The 21271-nt window shown below is 37.1% G+C and overlaps 1 protein-coding gene across 1 annotated transcript in view; it reads left to right on the plus strand.

Moving 5' to 3' along the window:
* Positions 1-527: 527 nt before the first annotated feature.
* ULK2 (unc-51 like autophagy activating kinase 2) overlaps positions 528-21271 on the plus strand; it is a gene marked incomplete at its 3' end in the record, with an annotated part of 80468 nt that continues 59724 nt past the window's right edge. The window contains exons 1-5 of the mRNA XM_084236662.1: positions 528-626; positions 1895-1987; positions 3364-3405; positions 18576-18608; positions 18947-18983. Coding sequence (XP_084092788.1) covers positions 537-626; positions 1895-1987; positions 3364-3405; positions 18576-18608; positions 18947-18983 — 295 coding nt within the window. The 5' untranslated portion in view covers positions 528-536. The remainder of the gene's footprint in view (positions 627-1894; positions 1988-3363; positions 3406-18575; positions 18609-18946; positions 18984-21271) is intronic.

Consider the following 21271-nt stretch of genomic DNA (forward strand, 5'->3'; position numbering starts at 1 on the left):
CTGACGTCGCGGAGGGCCGACAGTCGGCGCGGGAGCGGCCGGCGCGCGCTTGTGCGTTGGGCGCCGCTCGGAGGCGCGGAGGTGCGCGGGTGCCGCTGCCGTGTCGGTCCTTGGGCGGCGGCCACCAAAGCAGCGCTCCGGGGCGGAGAGCGCCGAAGCAGCCAGACGAGCTGGGGATGGGGAGGACCGGGCCCCGCATCTCTCCCGGACGCGTGTGCGGTTCCAGGGGCGCGCAGTGACGGCGGCGGCGCCCCTGGCCCGCCAGCGCCGAGGCCGCTTCGCCAGGGAACCCGCGGCCGGCGGCGAGCCGGGCCATGAGGAGAGACCGGGGCCGGGCCAGGCCTCGCTGACCCCGGCCCCGCTCGGCGGCCTCCCCTCTCCCCGCTCCGGCCTCTCGGCATGAGCGTCCGCCCGGGTCCGGGGCCGCGGCTGCCCCATTCCGGCGGCCAGCGGGCGCGCTCCGGGCCGGCGGGCCTGCGGTGCTGATCCCGGCCCGCGGAGCTGCGCCGCCCGCCGTATGCCCCGGGGGCGCGGCCATGGAGGTGGTGGGCGACTTCGAGTACAGCAAGAGGGACCTCGTGGGACACGGGGCCTTCGCCGTGGTCTTCCGGGGGCGACACCGGCAGGTGAGCCCCGCCGGTCCGAGCGAGGCCGGGCTTTGTGGGCCCCAGTAGCCCGCGCGGCGGGACTGGGGGGTCCCGAAACTTGTAGAAACCGCGGGCGCAGCGACCCCCACCCGCACCCGCACCTGCCGGGCAGGGCTCCCCGCCCCGAGGCCTGCCATTGTGCGCGCTGTCAGTGTCGGGGGTTTGTTTTGGTCGGGCGAGGTTTGTTTGGAGGCCGGGGCCACTAGGCAGCGCTCCACCTACGGCCGGGCCTCTGATTTCCCGTCGGTGGCGGAGAGCCCGATAACAAAGTGCTGTAAGCGACTCGACCCCCGGCCGGCCCAGAGAAGCCTTTGCGCTTGAGCGTCCCCCCAAATCCTAGAGGGCTGCAACCCCCGGCGCAGCCCAGGGCTCGGGCGTAGACCTCGTCTGCGGTGTCCCGCCCTCACCCCACCCTCCTTTCGCTCTGGGCTGCCAGGGTTCGTCACCTTTGAGGTCGATTATTGCAGACCCAGCGGAAAATGGGCTGCTTTCCCGTTAGCCCGGGGCTTTCTCAAACTCTGGGGTGTCACGTTTCCCAGCTTTGGTTCTCCGACACCCGGATGAACCGCGTCCCCATCTTCCCTTTCTTGGAAGACGGGCTCCGAGTGGAGACGATGGTTGGTTGGACGCTCCGTTTTTCAATCCAAATAAACAAGAAAGCATGTTCAAGCCCCCCACTCCTACCCCACCCCCCTTTTAAGTTTTTTGCTGTTTTGCAAAGCGATCACACGAGGTTCCAAAATCTGAAGAATTTGGAAAGGAACCTCGAGTGGAAACGAAGGGTTTGGCAATTTTGATTGTTGTCAAGAGGCATGTTAAAAGTGGGCTGGCATTGTTGCTTATCAGAAAAAGTAATAAATACTGATTTTAATTTGTTAAAATAAATTAAAACGCAAGAAGAAAGTAACTAAAATAAGGTTTAATACTGCCAACCTATCAAATTTGTTGTCAGTTAACCATACTATCTTTCAGTTTATTGTCCACATATCTTCATAACTTAAATGGTGGTAAACTATGTTCTTTTTTCACTTAGTACTAGTTACTGTGTGGTTTTCATATTAATTATTTTTAGTGACTGTCTTGTATATTAACTTAATTGTGATGTATGAAATATTGTTTTGATGCAGATTCTTTTCCATATTTTCATTTAGCACATAAATTTGCTAAAAAGGTCTTGGTGGCTACAGATTTTTTTTCCCTGGTGGATTATTTTTGTATACAGGAATAACATTCTTTTTCTTTTCCAGAAAACTGACTGGGAGGTAGCTATTAAAAGTATTAATAAAAAGAACTTGTCAAAATCACAAATACTGCTTGGGAAGGAGATTAAAATCTTAAAGGTATGTTTGTTTTCTGTGTTATTTTATACAAGGCTAAACCTAGGCTAAAGATTACATGATTATATTCTTTGCAATAGTTGGGCCTATTTCTCAAACTTCTCAAAAGTTTGAGAATTTTCACCTGTTGCTTTCATTTTTGCATGCTCGGTGTTTTGAAACGTTGAGTACTTGGAAGCTGTTTTTAAGAGTAGATGTTTCTGGATGTTGGCCATGTTTGGGAGGATTCTATGAAAACTGATTTCAGTATCTCATGTCTTCTTTCCCCTAGTTATTATGTTAATCTTTGAGTCAGGCCTCTCATATAGTATTTACCTCTGTTGACCCCTTTCACATTACAGTTAAGTGTTGGGGGATCTGGGAATCTTTCTTTCTTGTTAATTTGAACAATTTGTTTTCCTCAGAAGGAAAGATCACAAGCAGCATTATTCAATTCAAGTAAGATGCTTTGAGGAATAAAAAGGTCATGGTCAAATAAGTGTGGAAAGTCCTGTTTACTAAATACTTCTTGGAGAGTCACAAAGCCCTTGGCTCATATACTGAAAAATTAACGCAATGAGAAAATTGGTTTGGGTGTATTTAACCCATTGTTTTCCAAACTGATGTGATTATGGAATCCTCATGTAAAATCAACTTTAATAAATATTATTCTGTGGAGAGCACTTTTTTTAAGAAGTATATATTTTTTTTAAGATTTATTTTTATTTATGCATACAAGAACTGGGGTATAGGTCAGAGGTGTGGGGTAAGGGGGTGCGGGTGAGAGGATTCACCAGAGACAGAGTGGGGAGCACAGCAGGCAGTCTACTGAAATGTGCTGCTGAGGGGAACAGCAGGCAACACGGGAGAGGTCTGCTGTACCATGTGAGTTAGCTACTTGGCTGGGGATCGAACTCATATCATGCCTCAGTGGCTGGCAATAGCTTGATGCCCTGAGATTTTAACCCCTGTGCTACCAGGAAGGCCCACAGTATAATTTTTTGAGTTAAGAATTAAACTTTATTTTCTCTCAGGCAAATATCCTTTCTAAAAGCCTTTGAAATTTCATGCCTCTTTTGTTATTAGAAATTATATATTAAATTTAGAAGACTAGCAGAGAAATATGTTACCATATTTATGACTTTTATTTTGGAAATGAAAGTACTCTTCTTGTTAAGAGTCTAATAAATGATGGTACTGAAAAGAAATTTAGACCCCAAGTAAAGTTTGACTTGGCACATACCATATTCCATGATAGACTGTGGAGTACTCTCATCTAGTAATAGTAGTATACTAGAAATAGTGTATATGTACATGTATATTTAAATTTTTATTTGTATGTTGAAATAAAAATTATCATAGTAAGTGCAAATATTTTTAATTCTCAATTTCCTTAACAGGAACTTCAGCATGAAAATATTGTTGCACTCTACGATGTTCAGGTACCTTATTTTTCATTTAAAAAAAATGTACATCTTAATAAAGGACTTAATGTATTTTTTCTATTTCACAAATACTTAAGCAAATCTTAACAAAAGTAGAAAATGGCCTTATTCTTACTGAAAAGATTTATATCTTGAGTTAATATGTTTAAAATAACATAAAGCAGTGGGATAAAAATAATGTGCTGCATGAATAAACTAACAATAGACAATATACTATAGGAATAATGCTATTTTAGGTCAGTAAAAGGAATGTTGAATCTAGAGTACCAGATCTAGCATTTCTGTAATAAATGTAGAAAGGATATAAATATTGTGAGCTATTAAAAAACTTAGAGCTTTTCTGTCTGGAGGTTCCTCAGTTTATTAAAAATGGAGCTACCATATGACCTGGCATTTCCTCTCCTAGGGATCTACCCAAAGGACACAAAAACATTGATTCAAAAGAACACCTGTACCCCTGTGTTTATTGCAGCACTATTTACAATAGGTAAAACCTGGAAACAACCCAAATGCCCAAAAATAGATGACTGGATCAAGAAGATGCGGCATATATACATAATGGAATATTATTCAGCAATCAAAAAAGATAAACTCATGCCATTCACAGCAACGTGGATGGAACTAGAAGGAATTATGCTCAGTGAAATAAGCCAGAAGGAAAAAGAAAAATATCGGATGGTTTCACTTATAGCAGGAATATAGGGGAACCAAATAAGACATCAGTGTAAAAAAATAATAACAGTACAAAACACAGCAAAGCAAAAACAGACAATTATAAATCAGAGACATCCTGCAGGGGAGGAGGAGGGAGAGGGATCAGAGGGAGGGAGGAGCACAGGGGACTGAATTGATGGTGCACAGGTGCATTGGTGAAGGAAACTATGGGAACTACACCTGAGGGGGTAGGGGGAAGCAAATATTGTTTAAAAATGAACACTGATGTAAAAAATAAAAAACTAATTAAAAATGTAAACAAAAAACTTAGAGCTTATTTCTTACTTCCTAATTATAGTGATACTAGGCAGTAAATAAAAACTAGGGCACTGTACATATTCACCACTCATGTATATCTGATTATACATGATAGAGAGTTACATTTTATTTGGAGATCAGTAGGCAATATTTTCTAATACAGTATTTCTATGTAGTCAGAATAACCCTTGGAAATCCTTTTAAAAAGTCCAGTTTTGGAGAAAATTATACTTTTTTGGGGGGTGGAATACCAAATTAATTAGTTGATGTTATATTTAGCTGCCATATTCATCTTGTATTAAAAACAAAACAGAAAATTTCTTTAAATACCAGAATCACCCAGTGAGAGGCTACAGGGACCTGAGATCTATTGAGGTAGCAGCTAATGCACATCCTCCCCTCCTTCCCTCCTGTCCCTCTACCCGCCACAGACCTGGTGAATGATTGATAGTATTTCCTTCTTTTATTTTGCTTAACCCGGAAGTTGAATTCCTATAAAGCTAATGGACATACATTATGTGGTTCTCCTATATCTATGTGTGTGTGTGTGTGTGTGTATATATATATAAAGTATATTATGTATGTGCATTGAGCTAAAAACTTTTTTAAAAACCTTTTCTATGTGTACTTGCATTACTCAAACGCATTCATTTTATAGGGTTTTGAGTGTGCCTACTTTGTGCCTGGCATTGCTAAATGTTAGGCATAATGCATGAGTAAAGCAAATTCCTTACTTTCAGTGTGCTTTATTTTAGTGGGGTGAGACAAAACAAACTTTTCTAATTATACTGTTATACTGTTCATTTTATTTTTTTAATATACTTTTCACTTTAATGTCATATCATGCCACAAAATATTTAAGCCATGTTATAAGATGTTTAGTTTTTCCCACAATTAAAAAATACCGTATGAATAATACATACTTATTATGTATTGACAATCCATAATCAAATTATGTCTTTGATTATGTCTTTTAATTTCAATTTCTAGAATTGGAATTACCAGGTTAAACGGCATGTACAGTTTTAGTGTTTTTCATTGTAGAGTGTGATTTCTTCTTCCCCAAAATTGCAGTTTAAACTCCACTCACAGAATATGAGAGTCCTGTGAGGTATCTTTCATAATCTGTTTAAATAGGGTAACTCATATCTTCATTTGAGACATATGAAAGGGGGAAACTTTAAAGTCAAAACTAAACTCATTTCACAATCCCTATTGGAAATGTCATTTAACTCCAAAATGTTTGTGTAGTTTGTCTTAGTCTCTGTAGATAGAGGGTACCAAGTGCAACAAGTCAGTGCCTAGTACAAAAATTGTTAAATAATATTAACTCTTAATGTCCCATTTTTTGAGAAGTACAGAAAACCCTGTCAATTGCAAAGTAGGTTTTGCTTTCAGGGTAGATTTTGCCTACCAAAATAAAAATACTTTTAAGTATGAGCTTTGGCTATAGAATATTGCTAAAGGGAATGTGTGCTCATTATCAAACAGTCAGAAATTTCAAGGTGACTGCATTAAAATGTTTATTATTTTCTGCATTGTATACTGAAACTAGTTTATTTTTATAAACTTAAGCAATTTCGGTCAAATGAATCTAGTCTTCAGTAGTTGGCTATCAAGTAAATAGAATTGTGATCTAGTATTTTAGATTTGATTCTTTGATTCTGTTTATCAAAGGGCACAATATAGAGGTTGGTATAGTAAATCTATAAACTTTTTAATAAAGATTTATTTATGCATACAAGAACTGGGGTACAGGTGAGAGGTCTGAGGGGTGAGAGGATTCACCAGAGACAGAGTGGGGAACAGAACAGGCGGATTGACTAAAATACATTGCTGAGGGGAGCAGCGGGCAAGTCAGGAGAGGTCTGCTGCCTCATGTAGGTCACCTTCCTGGCAGGGGAATCCAACTTGTGCTGCAGTGACCGCAGATAGCTTCATAGTGCTGTGTCTTAACCCCTTGCGTCACCAGGGAGGCCCCACCTTGGTTTCTTTATAATTCCTTTAATTATTACTCCATTGACTTCACGTTTTATTTATCTCTTCATGTTTTTTCTCTTACTTTCCTGTTGCAGTTTTGTCATGCTTCTGTTGTTTTTATTTTTCCTACTGTTTTTTTTTGTGATTAGTATTTCTTGAGCCAGTTAATGAGACACATAGGCGTATAGTGGTGATCAAAATAGAAATGGTCCTTGCCCTTGTGGAGCTTACAGTATATTGGGGTAGATGACATGAAGCAAAATCTAAATGTGCACAGTGATTTAATAGAGAATTTTTTGGAGAGATTTGGAGGAAACACTATGGGGGTTGGGGAGGCAGGGCAATTCGTTTTGCGGGGCTTGGAGAGACTCCCTAAATAAAGATGTTTAATCAGCTTCCTAATTATCATCATTGTCCTAGGAGAAGAAGAAGGTTTACCTTTGAAGGTATCTGGTATTCAAGGCATGTTTTGAAGAACAGTTATAGTATCAACATGTTACGAAAAGACACATTCTATTCCTTTAGTTTATGTTTACATTGGAAGAAATAACTGAGAAGATAATATACAATAATTCTTTATTCTTAAAAGTGCTATTTTCCTTCAGTTTATTTTGCTGCAATTGGTTTATTTATTTTCTTATTGGGGAATAATTTTGGTTTTAGACACAAATACAAAATTGAGACTGATTTATTTTTTATCAGATTGATTTTTCTGTTGATATAACCTAAGACATTTTATTATTTTAACAAGAATTTTTAAAAATTAATAGAGAATTTTTTGATATTCTGGGCATGAGAGAAATTTTTTGTCAGTCAGGAATACTTAACCGACACGATTATCAGTAGTCTCAATATTTATTTCCCTCTTGGAAACTTCATTTCCAATGAAATGATGATTCATTTATAGATGGTGCTAACAAAACTGGATATCTGAGGAAAGAGTCCCCAATCGCATCATTTTTCAAAATAATTTTCAAATGAATTAAAGACTGAAACATATAAACAAGAATCTTAGGATAATATTTAGGTGACTGTATAGAATCCAAGAAATAGAGAGTTTAAATCAAGATAAGCAATTCACTTGAAGTGGGGACATGAAAATTTTAAAAAGTTGTTTTATGGCAAATAAAACCATCAACAAATTGACAGCCAAATGAGGATCAGTCTTGTTAGAGACCATAATATATGTGAATCTCTAATGTTGCTGTTAGAGCCCTGAAATTCACCATCTCACTAGCATCTGTCAGATTTAATCACCTACAGAATTACCTTATAAAGATTACCTTATCAGAAAGTGTCATCTTGTGAATTTAGGTGTAAAATTGCAAAATAAAGCTGAGCTACACTAATAAATAAATAAATAAATAAATAAATAAAAAGATGTTTAAATAGACTTGATAGAAGAGTGGCAGGCTAGGCTTGGGTAGGTGAAGCCTTTTGTGAAAAGTGGACAGAAATGATCAGAGTTGGAGGAACTGGATGAAGGCCAGTGTTATGGACAGGCAAGAGTAGGGAGAGAGGAGTGTTAGGGGATGCTGGAGGGTCTAGCAGGGCCATGTGTGCTTTTTAGTGTAAGGGCAGTGTAGAGCCATTGAAGAATTGTAAGAAGAAGAGAGTAATATCATGTCTTTTTCATAAGATACATATCTTTGATATTCTGGGCATGAGAGAAATTTTTTGTCAGTCAGGAATACTTAACCGACACGATTATCAGTAGTTTCAATATTTATTTCCCTCTTGGAAACTTCATTTCCAATGAAATGATGATTCATTTATAGATGGTGCTAACAAAACTGGATATCTGAGGAAAGAGTCCCCAATCGCATCATTTTTCAAAATAATTTTCAAATGAATTAAAGACTGAAACATATAAACAAGAATCTTAGGATAATATTTAGGTGACTGTATAGAATCCAAGAAATAGAGAGTTTAAATCAAGATAAGCAATTCACTTGAAGTGGGGACATGAAAATTTTAAAAAGTTGTTTTATGGCAAATAAAACCATCAACAAATTGACAGCCAAATGAGGATCAGTCTTGTTAGAGACCATAATATATGTGAATCTCTAATGTTGAGGAAAAAAGCCAGCCAGTATACAGTTACTGTAAGTATTTGTTTTTGCAAGTTTCAAAAAGAGACAACTCAACTAGGGTGATAGAAATTGGGGAAGGTAAAACAGAGACTCCATCTTTTTAGTGGTAATTGATTGCAAAGAGACTTGAGGAAACTTTCTGGAGTGAGGAAATGTTGTGTATTTTTGATTGGAAGGGTAGTTATGTGTTATTTATGTTAGTCACAACATATACTGTATCTGTGAACTGTATACTTAAATCTGTGTGTATGTTAGTGTATGTAAATTATACTTAAGATGCAGAAAGGCAGTTGACAAATAATCGTGTAATACAACACAGCAGATAACAGGCCAATATCTCAAGCATATAAATCCTCACAAATAGATAAGGAGAAGATAACTTGAAGAGAAAGTAAGGAAAGGATAAAATTGTTGGATCTCATAAATTAAATAAAAATGGCTAATAAATGTATGAAATGATATTCATAAGCACATGGTCAGGGAAATGTTAAAATAACAGTGTGATGTCACTTCTCGCCCATCCAATTGGCAAAATGAAAAAGTGCATTAATTCTTACTGGTGGAATTGCAGAGGAAGTGTAAAATGCTGTCATTGATGACTGATAGAAATGTGAATTGTAGGAATATTTTTGAAATGTTGTCTATCAATATTTTGCTTTCATACCCTGTAAAATACTTTCAACACTACATTCAGACTAATCTGGTAATGTAAATCAGGGTATGTTATTCTTCTGTTTGGACCCCTGCAATTGCTCCCCATTTCTATGAGTAAAAACCATAGTCCTCATTGACGCAGCCTGATCCTGTTATCTCTGACTTCATTTCTCTTCACCTAGGTGCTTTTGCTCTTCCCACACAAGCCTGCTTTGGTTCCTGAAGCACTCCATACCATGAACCTTTACCCCTGTTTTTCCTTTTGACTAGGATCTTCTCCTCTAAATATACTATTTATTCAGATATTTTTGTATCTGTAGTATGTACGATATATCCTTCGGCGTTTAGAGGTCTTACTCAAACACTGTGCTTTCAGTGAAGCCTTTTTTAGCCACCCTAAATGAAATTGTATTTCCTTCTCCATTACTATGTATTCCCCTTCTCCATTTTTTTTTTAAACCAAAACACCCTCTAACATATTGGATATACTTATTTTGTTTATTGTCTCTTCTCTCTTAAAATTTAAGCTTGAAGAGAACTGGGTATTTACTTCTTTACTTATTACTGCATCCTCCTGGCCTGGAATAGTGTCATGTATGTTGTAGATAGTTAAAAAATATTTGAATAACAAAGACTGTCTATTACCATTAAAAATGTATATCCTTTTACTAAACATCCCATTTTCACAAAAGCATGAAAACTTAAAATGTATGTGTAAGAATCAATGTAGCATTACTTGTAAGGGACAAAACTATAAACAAATGAATCTTCCTTAGGGAGTGGCTGAATAAACAGTGATATAATTAACCTATGAAATACACAGTTAAAAAAAGTGTGTTTATCCTTTTGACTTGGAAGAATTTCTAGTGCATTATTGATCGAGGGAAGCAAGATTCAGACATTTATGATATTGTTCATAAAAAATGCTTGTATGTATTTATGATTCTATAGGTAGGAGAAAAGTATGAAAGAATATATACCAGATGTTAATATTGATTAGTTGGGAGTAGTGAAGTTAAGCAAAAAGTTGGAAATGGATTATATTAAAATACAAACAAAGCTAAGCAACAGGTACATGCTTCCTTTGCATGTGAGTGTGTGTATAAATAGGTGTATCAAAGCATAAACTAACATGTTAATGGGCTTTCTCTCAGATGGTGAGAGGTGATTTTTTTACTTCTTTCATATTTTATGTTTAAGTTTTTTCAATTAGCACATTTTTATACTGAAGAATAAAAGTAATTTTCTTTTCTTGGGGCCGGGGAAGTTAACCACTTTTGCTTTTCTTCTTTTCTGTAATCATCGGATAGTCTTCTGACTTGAGGTATTTAGGTATTTTTTTGCCCGCAAGGGAGTACATATATCTGAATATTAAAATTAACATATGGTTAGAGTAAGGACTATTTTCCATTATAATTGGCCTAGGAATTTGTTAAAGTATAAAAACTGGCTGCTGAGTAGAGGAGAATGGACAAGGGTAGATATGGGGTCATCATATAGGTGGTGTCTGGGTGAGACTGGTGGTTCCACTGGAAGTGGTGGGATTTGGGCACACTGGACACTGGTGGGGCATTTAAGAGATGGGTTGTTAAGACTTGGATACTTAACTGTAGGAGGTGAAGAAGAGGTAATCAGAGTTGACAGAACTTTATTGTATGTATTGAAATGTTTTTCCCAGTTTTTCTTTTTTTGCTTTATTTTAGCTTCTTTTTGATATGTGGAAATTCTTAATATAGTAAATTTATCCATCTGTATTTTAATGATCTCTAGGCTTCATAGCATTTAAGTTTTACTCCAACTTGGCTTCATTTTTCATATTTGGGTCTTTGATCTCAAATTTAATATGCACAAAGGAATAATACAGAAATTCAGCTTATTTTCCAGAAAGTCATTCTAAGTTTTCACCTGTTTCTGAATATAACTGAAGAGGATAATACCTTTTGTGGAACCATTAAAAAGAGTGTGGATTTAGGCAATTTGAAGAATTATGGGCAAATCAGAATTAGATTACAATGGTATTTAGTTATGAATGTATAAATTTAATTGAGATCATTGTTGAGTTCCAATGTGTTTTTTCTAGTACCACCAAGCAGTCAATTTTGTCTATGTGAAGTTAACCGCAGATTCTGTCAGACTCCCACAGATGTCAGTCACAAGTCCAAATTCTCACCTGGGCTTCTGACTGACTGGCTGTACATCAAGTTACCAGTAACTCCTTTGGGTTGATCAGTTTGCTAGAGCAGCTCATAGAACTGAGAAAAGCATTTTACTTACTAGATTATTGGTATATTATAAAAATTGGGAACGGCCAGATAGAAGTGATACATAGGGGAAGATGGGTGGAATGTACAGAACTTCTGTGCCCTTTGTCCCCAAATTTCCATCATGTGTTCAGCAACCTGGAAACTTTTTTTTTTAATTTTATTTTAAAGATTTATTTATTTATTTATACAAGCACTGGGTACAGTCAGAAGCGCGGGAGGGTGAGAGAATTCACCAGAGCCAGAGCGGGGAACAGATCAGGCAGACCGATGAAATACACTGCTGAGGGGAGCAGTGGGCGGCAGGAGAGGTCTGTCGCGCCATGTGGAACCCTTGCTGGTGGCTGGGGATCGAACTGGCAGCTTCGCAGTCCAGCGCTCAACTGCTGCGCCACCAGGGGAGGCCCAACCTGGAAACTCTTTTAACTCCCATCCTTTTGGTTTTTGTGGAGGCTCTATTACACAGGTATGCTTGATTAAATCATTGGCCATCTATGCTTGGACTCAGTTTCCAGCCCTTCTCCCCTCTCCAGAGGTGTGTAGGAGGGTAGAACTGAAAGTTCCAACCTCTGGCAACCAACCCCTGTTCTTAAGTTAGCTAAAAGCTCCCAAAAGTTGTCTCATTGAACGTAACAAATGACACCTTGATCTTCTCACCACTGGGAAATTACAAGGGTTTTAGGAACTCTGCAGGAACTGGACAAAGACCAAGTATTTGTTATTACAAGTCACAACATAAGTATTCTGAATATGTTTGAAACTTTTAGTGTGATTGGTATTATTGAGGTACAAGTTAAGGAAAAGGTTTTTCTACAAATGTGTTTGTGTCAGATCAGTGAGGCAGAATTTGCTCTTATATTTTTATTTTGTATCTTATCTTTTTAGATCATGATCTGAGAGGAAGAGTCTTGGATGACAATATTTTATTGTTTGTAACAGTACTGCTTTATATTGTTAAAAGTAAAAATTCAAGTAAATTTAAAGATATAATTGGTTTTACTTAATTCATAAATTGGGTAGCATCCTCTCTAGCAAGTAGAAAGGCGATCCAAAGAGCTGTGCTAAATGAAAGGTTTTCATAGGCTGAAAAGGAAAAGATAAGGGCAGAGAGGATGGTTTCAGGCAGGGTCACTTCCCTTGGTGGGATGGTAGGGATCGGTTAGGCAGATTACTCATTAGTGTTATTGAGGAAATTTCAGATTGCTAGTTAAAGGTCACATTTTTGGGAGATGTTGAAATTGTAGTTAGATTAAGTATTCTTGGTTGGCTGAATTGGGACTTAGCACAAGTGACTACCTCAGGATTGATATCTTTTTAAAAATAGCAAACTCAGTTTAGGATGTCAGTTACACTGCTTATTTTTTCTTGTTAATACTACCCCCTCAATAAAGTGAAGATGATAACCCAGTCCCATTTGCACATAGGATGCTGTCACTCTGTCTACCAGGTAACCTCTGCAAGAATAAACCTGAAGATTACAGAAATGGGATTTCTTTCCTTTTTGGTGAAATGACCCATCATTTCACAGGGGTATAGATGGATAGCTCTAACCCAGAAGGTTACCTGAGGAGGGGAGAATGAATTGGGAAATACACAGAGAAATATGAGAGATGAGTTTTAGGAGCCTGGGATGGTTCTTTGAATCTTGCTCCTTCTTAATCCTTTTGTTACTTTGTGTTTCTCCACTTCTGCTTCTGTAGGAATTTTGCTGGAGCGAACACCTCCTTGTCTCATCTGACTTTTTAAATTCACTTTATTGTTATTTTATTAAATTTTTTAAATGGAGATATAATTCACATATAACATTAATTTCAGGTGTACAACATAATGGTTCAGTTACTTTTAAAATTGCAAAAGATGTGCCCTTAGTGGAAAAGCAATTCATATGGTATAGCATTATGTAAAATGAAAAAAGATGTCCTCTGCTGCTACTCCTTTCTCCAGAAGAAATCTTTGTTTTCCAAGACTTTTAAATTTTGTTTTCCTTTTTATTTTTTTAATTGCGGTTACATGAGTTTATAGTAGTGCATTTTATTTTGGGGAATAGATTCATACATCCTCAGATATATGTCACCACACCACACTACACCACACCTACCACCAAATCCTTCTTCTGTTGTTCTCATTTACACTCTTCATCCCTGTCCGGTAGCTTAATTCTGCAGTCATGTTTCTAGGGTTTGTTTTGGTTTGTTTGGTTTGTTTTGGTTTGTTTTGTTTCTCTATATTTCACAATGAGTGAAATCATTCAGTATTTCTTTCTCCTTTTGATTTATTTCATTTATCATAACCTCTTCAGTTATATCCATGTTGTTGCAAGTAGAAAGAATTAATCTCTTTTTAAATAGTTGAGTAGTATTCTATGATATAAATACACCACATTTATCCACCGTTCTGTCGTAAGAGACTTATGTTATATTTAATCCATGTGTTCATGTATGTATGCACTTTTTTGAAAACAAATGCATTTTTCTGTTTTTATTGGACCTGTATTGTACAGCTTTCTAACTCGGGACTTCATCATTACCTTTATATTATTTCTATATTACTCTCACTCTAGTGCCTCCTTTTTTTTTTAAGAGCTATTTTAATTTTTAATGTTTATTTTATTTATACAAGAACCGGGGTACAGGCTAGATGAGTGGGAGGATGAGAGGATTCACCAGAGACAGAGTGGGGAACAGAACAGGCAGAATGACCAAAATACACTGCTGAAGGGAGCAGTGGGCGAGACAGGAGAGAGAGGTCTGCCGCGCCATGTGGGTTGCTTCCCAGCCGGTGGGTATCAAACCGGCACTGCAGAGGCTGCGGACAGCTTCACAGCGCTGCACTCAACTGCCTGCACCACCAGGGAGGCCCTTTTTACTATTTTTTTTTTTAAGATTTATTTATACAAGAGCTGGGGTACAGGCCAGAGTCGCGGGAGTGTAAGAGGATTCACCAGAGACAGAGCAGGAAACAGAACAGGCAGAATGACCAAAATACACTGCTGAAGGGAGCAGTGGGCGAGACAGGAGAGGTCTGCCGCACCATGTGGGTTGCTTCGCAGCCGGTGGATATCAAACCGGCACTGCAGAGGCTGCGGACAGCTTCACAGCAGTGCACTCAACTGCCTGTGCCACCAGGGAGGCCCTTTTTACTCTTTTAATGGCTTATTTTGATGAACAGAAATCTTTTAATTTCACTGCATTCCAGTTTATTGTTTCTTTTATGTTTAAAGCATTTGTGTCATTAAAGAAAACTTTGCCAGGGTCTTGAAGGTAATCTAGTCTTCCCCACTCCCCAAATTCTTTATTGTTTTGTCTTTCTTATTTAGATCTGTAATTTACTGAGAAACAATTTTTGTATGTGATTTGAAGTGTAAAGTTAAAGATCCATTTACTTTGACAAAGGGTAGTGAATTGATCCTTTACCATTTATTCAGCTGTTCCTTTTCCTTCTATAATGTAGTGTTTATATTTTGTCATTAATTAGTGAACACTTATGTGTGGGCTTCTTTTCTTTTCTGTCCCCTTAGTCTTTTCCTCACTGTCTTATGCATTATAGTTTTATATTGTCTTGATATCCTGTAATAAAAACCTTTTCCTTTTTTACATTATATTTAGTTACTTTTGGTCTTTTGCATTTCCACATTTCAGCATTTGGTGGTGGCTCTTCAGTTTATAGCATGAAGGAGTTCCTCTAGTCAAGTTAAATACAGACCCCAAATGGTTGGTTACATTATACAAACTGTGAGGTTTGTAAACTTGTGTCAAGGTACGGAATGGAAATTCTACTCATTGCATTGAAACCCTCACTTAAGCTTCAGTGAGTCAAAACACTTAAAATCCATAAGCCTTGAGCTTAAGGTCATCCTTAGCCAACCCACTCTCTACAAGGAACTGGCATATGTTCTTGCACTAGTCACCTTGTAGTTGAATTACTTCTCTGTATTCTGGATGCTCAATTATTGTACCATTGCAACCAATTTTCTTTTTTTTTTTTTTTTGAGGTTTTTCAAATATTTAATTCTATTCATTATATATATTTCATAATGGGAAATTTGTCAATGACTGCTTTGTAAAGTAAATTATCAAGATATGGTACATACCATAATTTAAGCAGGTTGAGCTCTGAATCAAATTGAGGCATTTGAAGCCCATCTCATGGAAACAAAAAGTAGAATGCAGGAATTCACAGTGATATTTTGTCCAATATCAAGTTTTCATATATATCATAAGAACAAACTGGGCTATGTGTTCTCTTATGCAGATTAATTTGTCTTTCCTTGTATTTAATAGCAACTTGAATTACTTACTCTGTCTTAATAATAAGTCTCAGTATCTGGTAGACAAGTCCCTTACATTTTACCTCTTTTTCAGGTTTGCAACCAATATTCTTAAAAGCCTTCACTAATTTTCTCCTTATTGTCATTATGGGTGATCCCTTCGACAGTAGTAAGGGTTCTTCCTGCTGTTTCTTTGAATTCTTTTATGGAAAAAATTTCTCAGTGCCAGCAGGAAGCAGGTCATCATCATTCTGTCAGCAAAGGGGTTGAAAGAGTGGAGGTTTTGGGTATTAGATAGATGATTTTCTTTTCCTCACTGGAAATGGTTTATAGGAGAAGGGAGGTCAGGGTGGAGGTGCTCCACATTAATTTAAGAATCATGCAGAAATTTATGGTGAATTTCTTTATGTTAAGGTTTTACATTATAATTACATTTCTTTAATAGAAATGGACCTTTTAAAATTTTGCATTTTTTTATTTGAGTTTATTAAGTTGTATTTTTCCTCAAATTGCTTTCCAGTTTGTTTATTTAATTAAAATTTCCATATACTGGCATAGATTTGTTCATAACAGTAATGCTTTTTTTCCCTTTTTCAGTCATTGGGTTTTTACCTGAGTAAAGGAGTGTGAGGAGGGAAATGATACAATGAAATTCATTGTTTAATTTTGCTGATACAAGTGCTGGGGAGTAGATGAGAATTGGGATTTCTTTATATTAGGGAAGGGGGCTAAACATACATTCAATTTTGGAAAGCCCTTGGTGGTCTGGCTCACAGGTATATTGGCCTCATTTCTCAGCCTTTCAGATCCTACACATATCTGTCTCTTTGGATTCTTCCCTGATGCCCCAGTATCATTTGAGTTTTAATTTGTCAAATTGATGCTTTTGTTAAAAATTGTACACTTTTTCCTTTTGAGAACTCTTTTCCTACCTCTTGAAGCTACTCATGCTCCACACTTCTTTAGTACTTCATTTAAAAGTTGTCTGGTATTTTACAAAGGGAATCTGAAAGGAAGTGTTCAAGAGCATGATTGACCTGTGGAGATTGTCATTGCTTTAAAGGTAGACAAAAGAAGGTTTGCATGAGAACTCAAGGTTGTTAAATATTTGTCTTAATATGTATTGACTGAATAGAGAAAGATAAGTGGTTGTGTGTATCCCCAAAATTGTGAATATGAAAATGAGAATTTGACCTCTTCATATTGTGTCAAAATAAATTCTTTATGACTACTTAACCTTCCCCCTTTTTCCTCTTCAGTAGTTAGGGCATGGTACTATTATATGATCAAACAATGCTGATTTGAGATGATAATTTTGTATTTTATACTTGAAAAGTATAAATTAAAAGTTGTAACTTTGTTGAAAGTTATGTTTAATGATTTCTGAGTATTTAAGGATGATAGGACGTTGGTCTAGATTTGATCAGATTTGTGATAAGACTAGTTTATAGTAGAGATGATTAATCTCTTAGAAATAAATTTTTATTTAGGATAAAAGGAAGTATTGCTTATAGACAATCTTTTTAGCATCCTGGCAGCTAAGTTTTTTTTTTATTATAGGAGTGCTGTTAGAAAAGCCAAGTGTGTGTTTTAGGCTTGCAACATGGCTTTCCATGTGATCCTACTTCAACAGGACTTCTCACTGTGTAGTGGAAGCAGGGGCATTGCTCTTCTTCTGAATCTCCAAATACCTCTTAGGGGAAAGAGGTCATCAAAGAATTGGGCACTGCATGTTTCAATATTTTAAATCAATATAAGTACCTGAGTTTCTTGCAGAACGTAATTTAATTCAGGATTTGACTTGTGGCATCTAGATGCTTGTTGAACATGATTGAAATCACTTTGTGGTAGCCTTTTGTATTGCTCTTTGTTGCATGGAAGTAGTACTAGTTGCTGAGAGGCATTGCTTTTTACTTCTAATCTGGTGAACAGATATTTTCATGAAATCCAATAAAAATAAATTACTGTATACTGGAATTTAAAAAGACCTGCAAACAGATGTGCAAACTTTTTATTATTAGGTTTAATAGACATAAAATTATCTTAAGTTGCTTTGAACCTTTTAACTTTCTTATTCTTAATTTCTATAATTATCTCTTTTGGGCTTCAACCAAATAAATCACTGATTGACACTAGTCCTTGAACCATACTCTGGAATATTGCCCTAGACCTGCTCCCTTTCTGCCCTACCCTCTTTTTTGTTTTCCCATGAAATACCTTATTCTTGAATTCAGCTTGTTGGGGAAACCAAGTGGAAGGTATATCTGGAATCTCATTTGAACACTAGCTCATATTGAGCTGCAAAGAAGCCCAATTTAAAATTTAATTAAACCTATAAAATTGTTATTGAAGAAACAGGCAGTCAATCTTTGAATTACTTACGTGAGCAACCTACCTGGAGTGCTTTGGTTTAAGACATAGTAAGATATCTCAGTTCCTTAAAATCAGTCTGTTACCAAGATGGGATGAAATGCCTTCCCTTTGCCAACAATAACAAACTTAAGAGCCAGATAAACAAAAGAACTAAGCCCCCTGGGTAATAAATTCCAGAAATCAGACTATGCATTTAGCATTACTAGGGAGGATTATCAAGTCATAAACTTCTCAAAGTGGAAGTGTTTCTCTGAGAATCAGAGAATCCTTTTTTGTACAAGTGGTAATTTTGCCATAACCATAACCAAAATATAGACCTTTCTTTAGTTCTTTCCATAAACAGGATTGAAGTTCTTGATGACTATGATAATGTCATCAAAACTTGATTAGGCTTTCAAGTCTAAATTGTTGTGTTGGGGACTTTAAGTTTCTCTAACTAATGGATTTTGTGATTTTATTTTATTTCATTGCTTAATAGTGAACATGTGTACTTTTATGAACATTTTAAAATTTTGCACTTAATTTTTCTCTCTAAATGATACTTAAAGTTTAATGTTTACTTTTCAGGAATTACCCAACTCTGTCTTTCTGGTGATGGAGGTAGGTATTAACAAACTTCCCTTTTACTTCAAATTCCTTTTAATTAACATATATTTTTAAATTGATTATAGATTGTTATTTGAAATTTTGAGTTAATAAAGCTGATTTGGTGATACAAATTCTATTTTAAGAAAAAATAAAACAAAAAAACCCCCACAAATTCTACTTTAAGAAATACAAAATTTTAAAATTTCAATATAATCTTATTTTTTAGACTAGATTTAGAGTAGATTTACATTACATACAAATTATCTTTTAAATTAAAATTAATTGATAATGGATTTCATTAATCTTGAATCAATTTCCTTATTTTAAATATGTTTTCTTTTATATTTTAGTATTGTAATGGTGGAGACCTGGCAGATTATTTGCAAGGTAATTTTTTTGTGTGTCATTGTTCAGTGAAAATAGCACTATATTTTGTTTAGCACTATATTTGAGAGTTACTTCTGAAATATACTTTCCTGTTTCTGCACATGTATAGAAACATGCAGTTAATTTTGTGTATTTGTTTTCTTGTCACTTTGTTGACCAACTGTTGTTTGTAGTGGTTTTGTTCCAACACTTTTGTATAAGTACTTACTTTCATATGTGACTCTCTCTGACAGTGTTTTGAGAGAAAGCCAAATGGAACTTCTCTTCTTCAAAAGACTGTACTGGGTTACCATCAGTGAACTTTTAGTCCCTTTCATTTCTTTCAAAAAAAAAAAAATAACAACAAAAAACAGAAAACGGAAAAGTGTATCCAAGAATGTTTATTAATATGAATATTTCTTGTATATTAAAAACAAATATTCTAAGGGATTAAAGATAACAGTGAAATTACTTTGTGACAAAGATTATAGTACTTAGAGGTACTTGAATTTTTGCATTCTAAGTATATATATGTAGGAGTGGTAATTTGTACAAGTGGTAATTTTGCCATAACCATAACCAAAATTAGACCTTTCTTTCAGATCAAATGATGTCTTTTCAAAGTAATTTTTTTTTTGAAGATTTTTATTTATTTATTTACACAAGAACCGGGGTACAGGCCAGATGTGCGGGAGGTTGAGAGGATTCACTAGAGACAGAGTGGGGAACAGAACAGGCAGACTGACTGAAGTACACTGCTGAGGGGAGCAGCGGGCGAGGCAGGAGAGGTCTGCCTTGCCATGTGGGACCCTCGCCTGCCGGCTGGGATCAAACCATCACTGCAGAGGCTGCAGACAGCTTCATAGCTCTGCGCTCAACCACCTGTGACACCAGAGGAGGCCCTCAAAGTAATGTTTTAAATAATGTTAGATGAGGCCAGCATCTGCTTGTTTACCACTTAAAGGATGTGAGGGACATATGCAGAAAGATAATAAAAGGGTAATAGCTTAACCTATACATAGATCATGGTAATTGATAGCAAAAAAATACTAAGATAGGGTCTCCCCCGGTGGTGCAGCGGTTGAGCGCTGGGCTGCAAAACTGCCCGCAGCCTCTGCAGCGCCGGTTCAATCCACGGCTGCTGGCGAGGGACCCACATGGCGCGCAGACCTCTCCTGCGGCGCCAACTGCTCCCCTCAGCAGTGTATTTCATCAGTCTGCCTGTTCTGTTCCCTGCTCTGGCTCTGGTGAATTTTCTCACCCTCACACGCTTCTGATTGTGCCCAGTGCTTGTATAAATAAATAAATAAATCTTAAAAAAAAAAAAATACTAAGACACTCACAAAAGCTATGTACAATATACAGAAGAGAAGCAGCATATTAAAATGTTTAATTTCACCTAGCACAATTAAAGGAGCACAATTAAAAATGAGAAATCAAAAGTCCTTAATAAATAAAATATATCACTGATATTTAAGAGCTGTGTAGAGAATAATATAAAGAACACTGATATACCTTATCCCACAATTAAAAAAAAGAAATTTTTAATACAATCAAAGTTCTTGTAATTATCAGCTAAGTTCCCTTATGAAGTCCCACTTTTATCCTTCCTCCTCAGAGTCAACCATTACCTGAATTTGTATTTTTCCCAAATGCGATACTTTAAATATTGAGATATATTTGACATGTAACATTGTATTAGTTTCAGATGTACAACATGAGATTAAATATTTGTATATATTGTGAAATGATCACCACAATTAAGTCTAGCTAATATCCAGTCCAATGAGATTTTTAAATAAATGTCAACTTCGTAAAAGTAAATTTCAGCATGCCATTTAGAAGTTAATAGAATGCAGTGAGATAGGTATAGGTGGAAAGGAGTTGAAACTAGAAAACACTGCTTCTACTTTCTTTGAATCAGTCTCTAAATCTAGAGTTTCTTGTCATTCTTAGTGAACCAACAAAAGCAACTGTCAGCTTGGGTCAGATTGAGTAGCACCTTATCAGGTTAGAGCCCTCATTTGAGTATCAATTTTCTTAATTAACTGAAGTCATGTAAACTGATACAGGCATGCTTTGTGGGGTAGCAGATTTAAGTTAGCTTTTTTTTTTTTTAAAAGAGGTACGTATTATTTATTTGTTTGTTTGTTTGTTTGCACTGGGTACAGTCAGAAGCATGGGAGGTTGAGAGAATTCACCAGAGCCAGAGTGGGGAGCAGAGTAGGCAGAAGGACCTAGGTACACTGCTGAGGGGAGCAGAGGGCCGCAGGAGAGGTCTGAGCGCCATGTGGGACCCTCCTCCAGTG

This window comes from Talpa europaea (assembly GCF_964194135.1).
Source record: "Talpa europaea genome assembly, chromosome: 7".
Taxonomy (NCBI): Eukaryota; Metazoa; Chordata; class Mammalia; order Eulipotyphla; family Talpidae; genus Talpa; species Talpa europaea.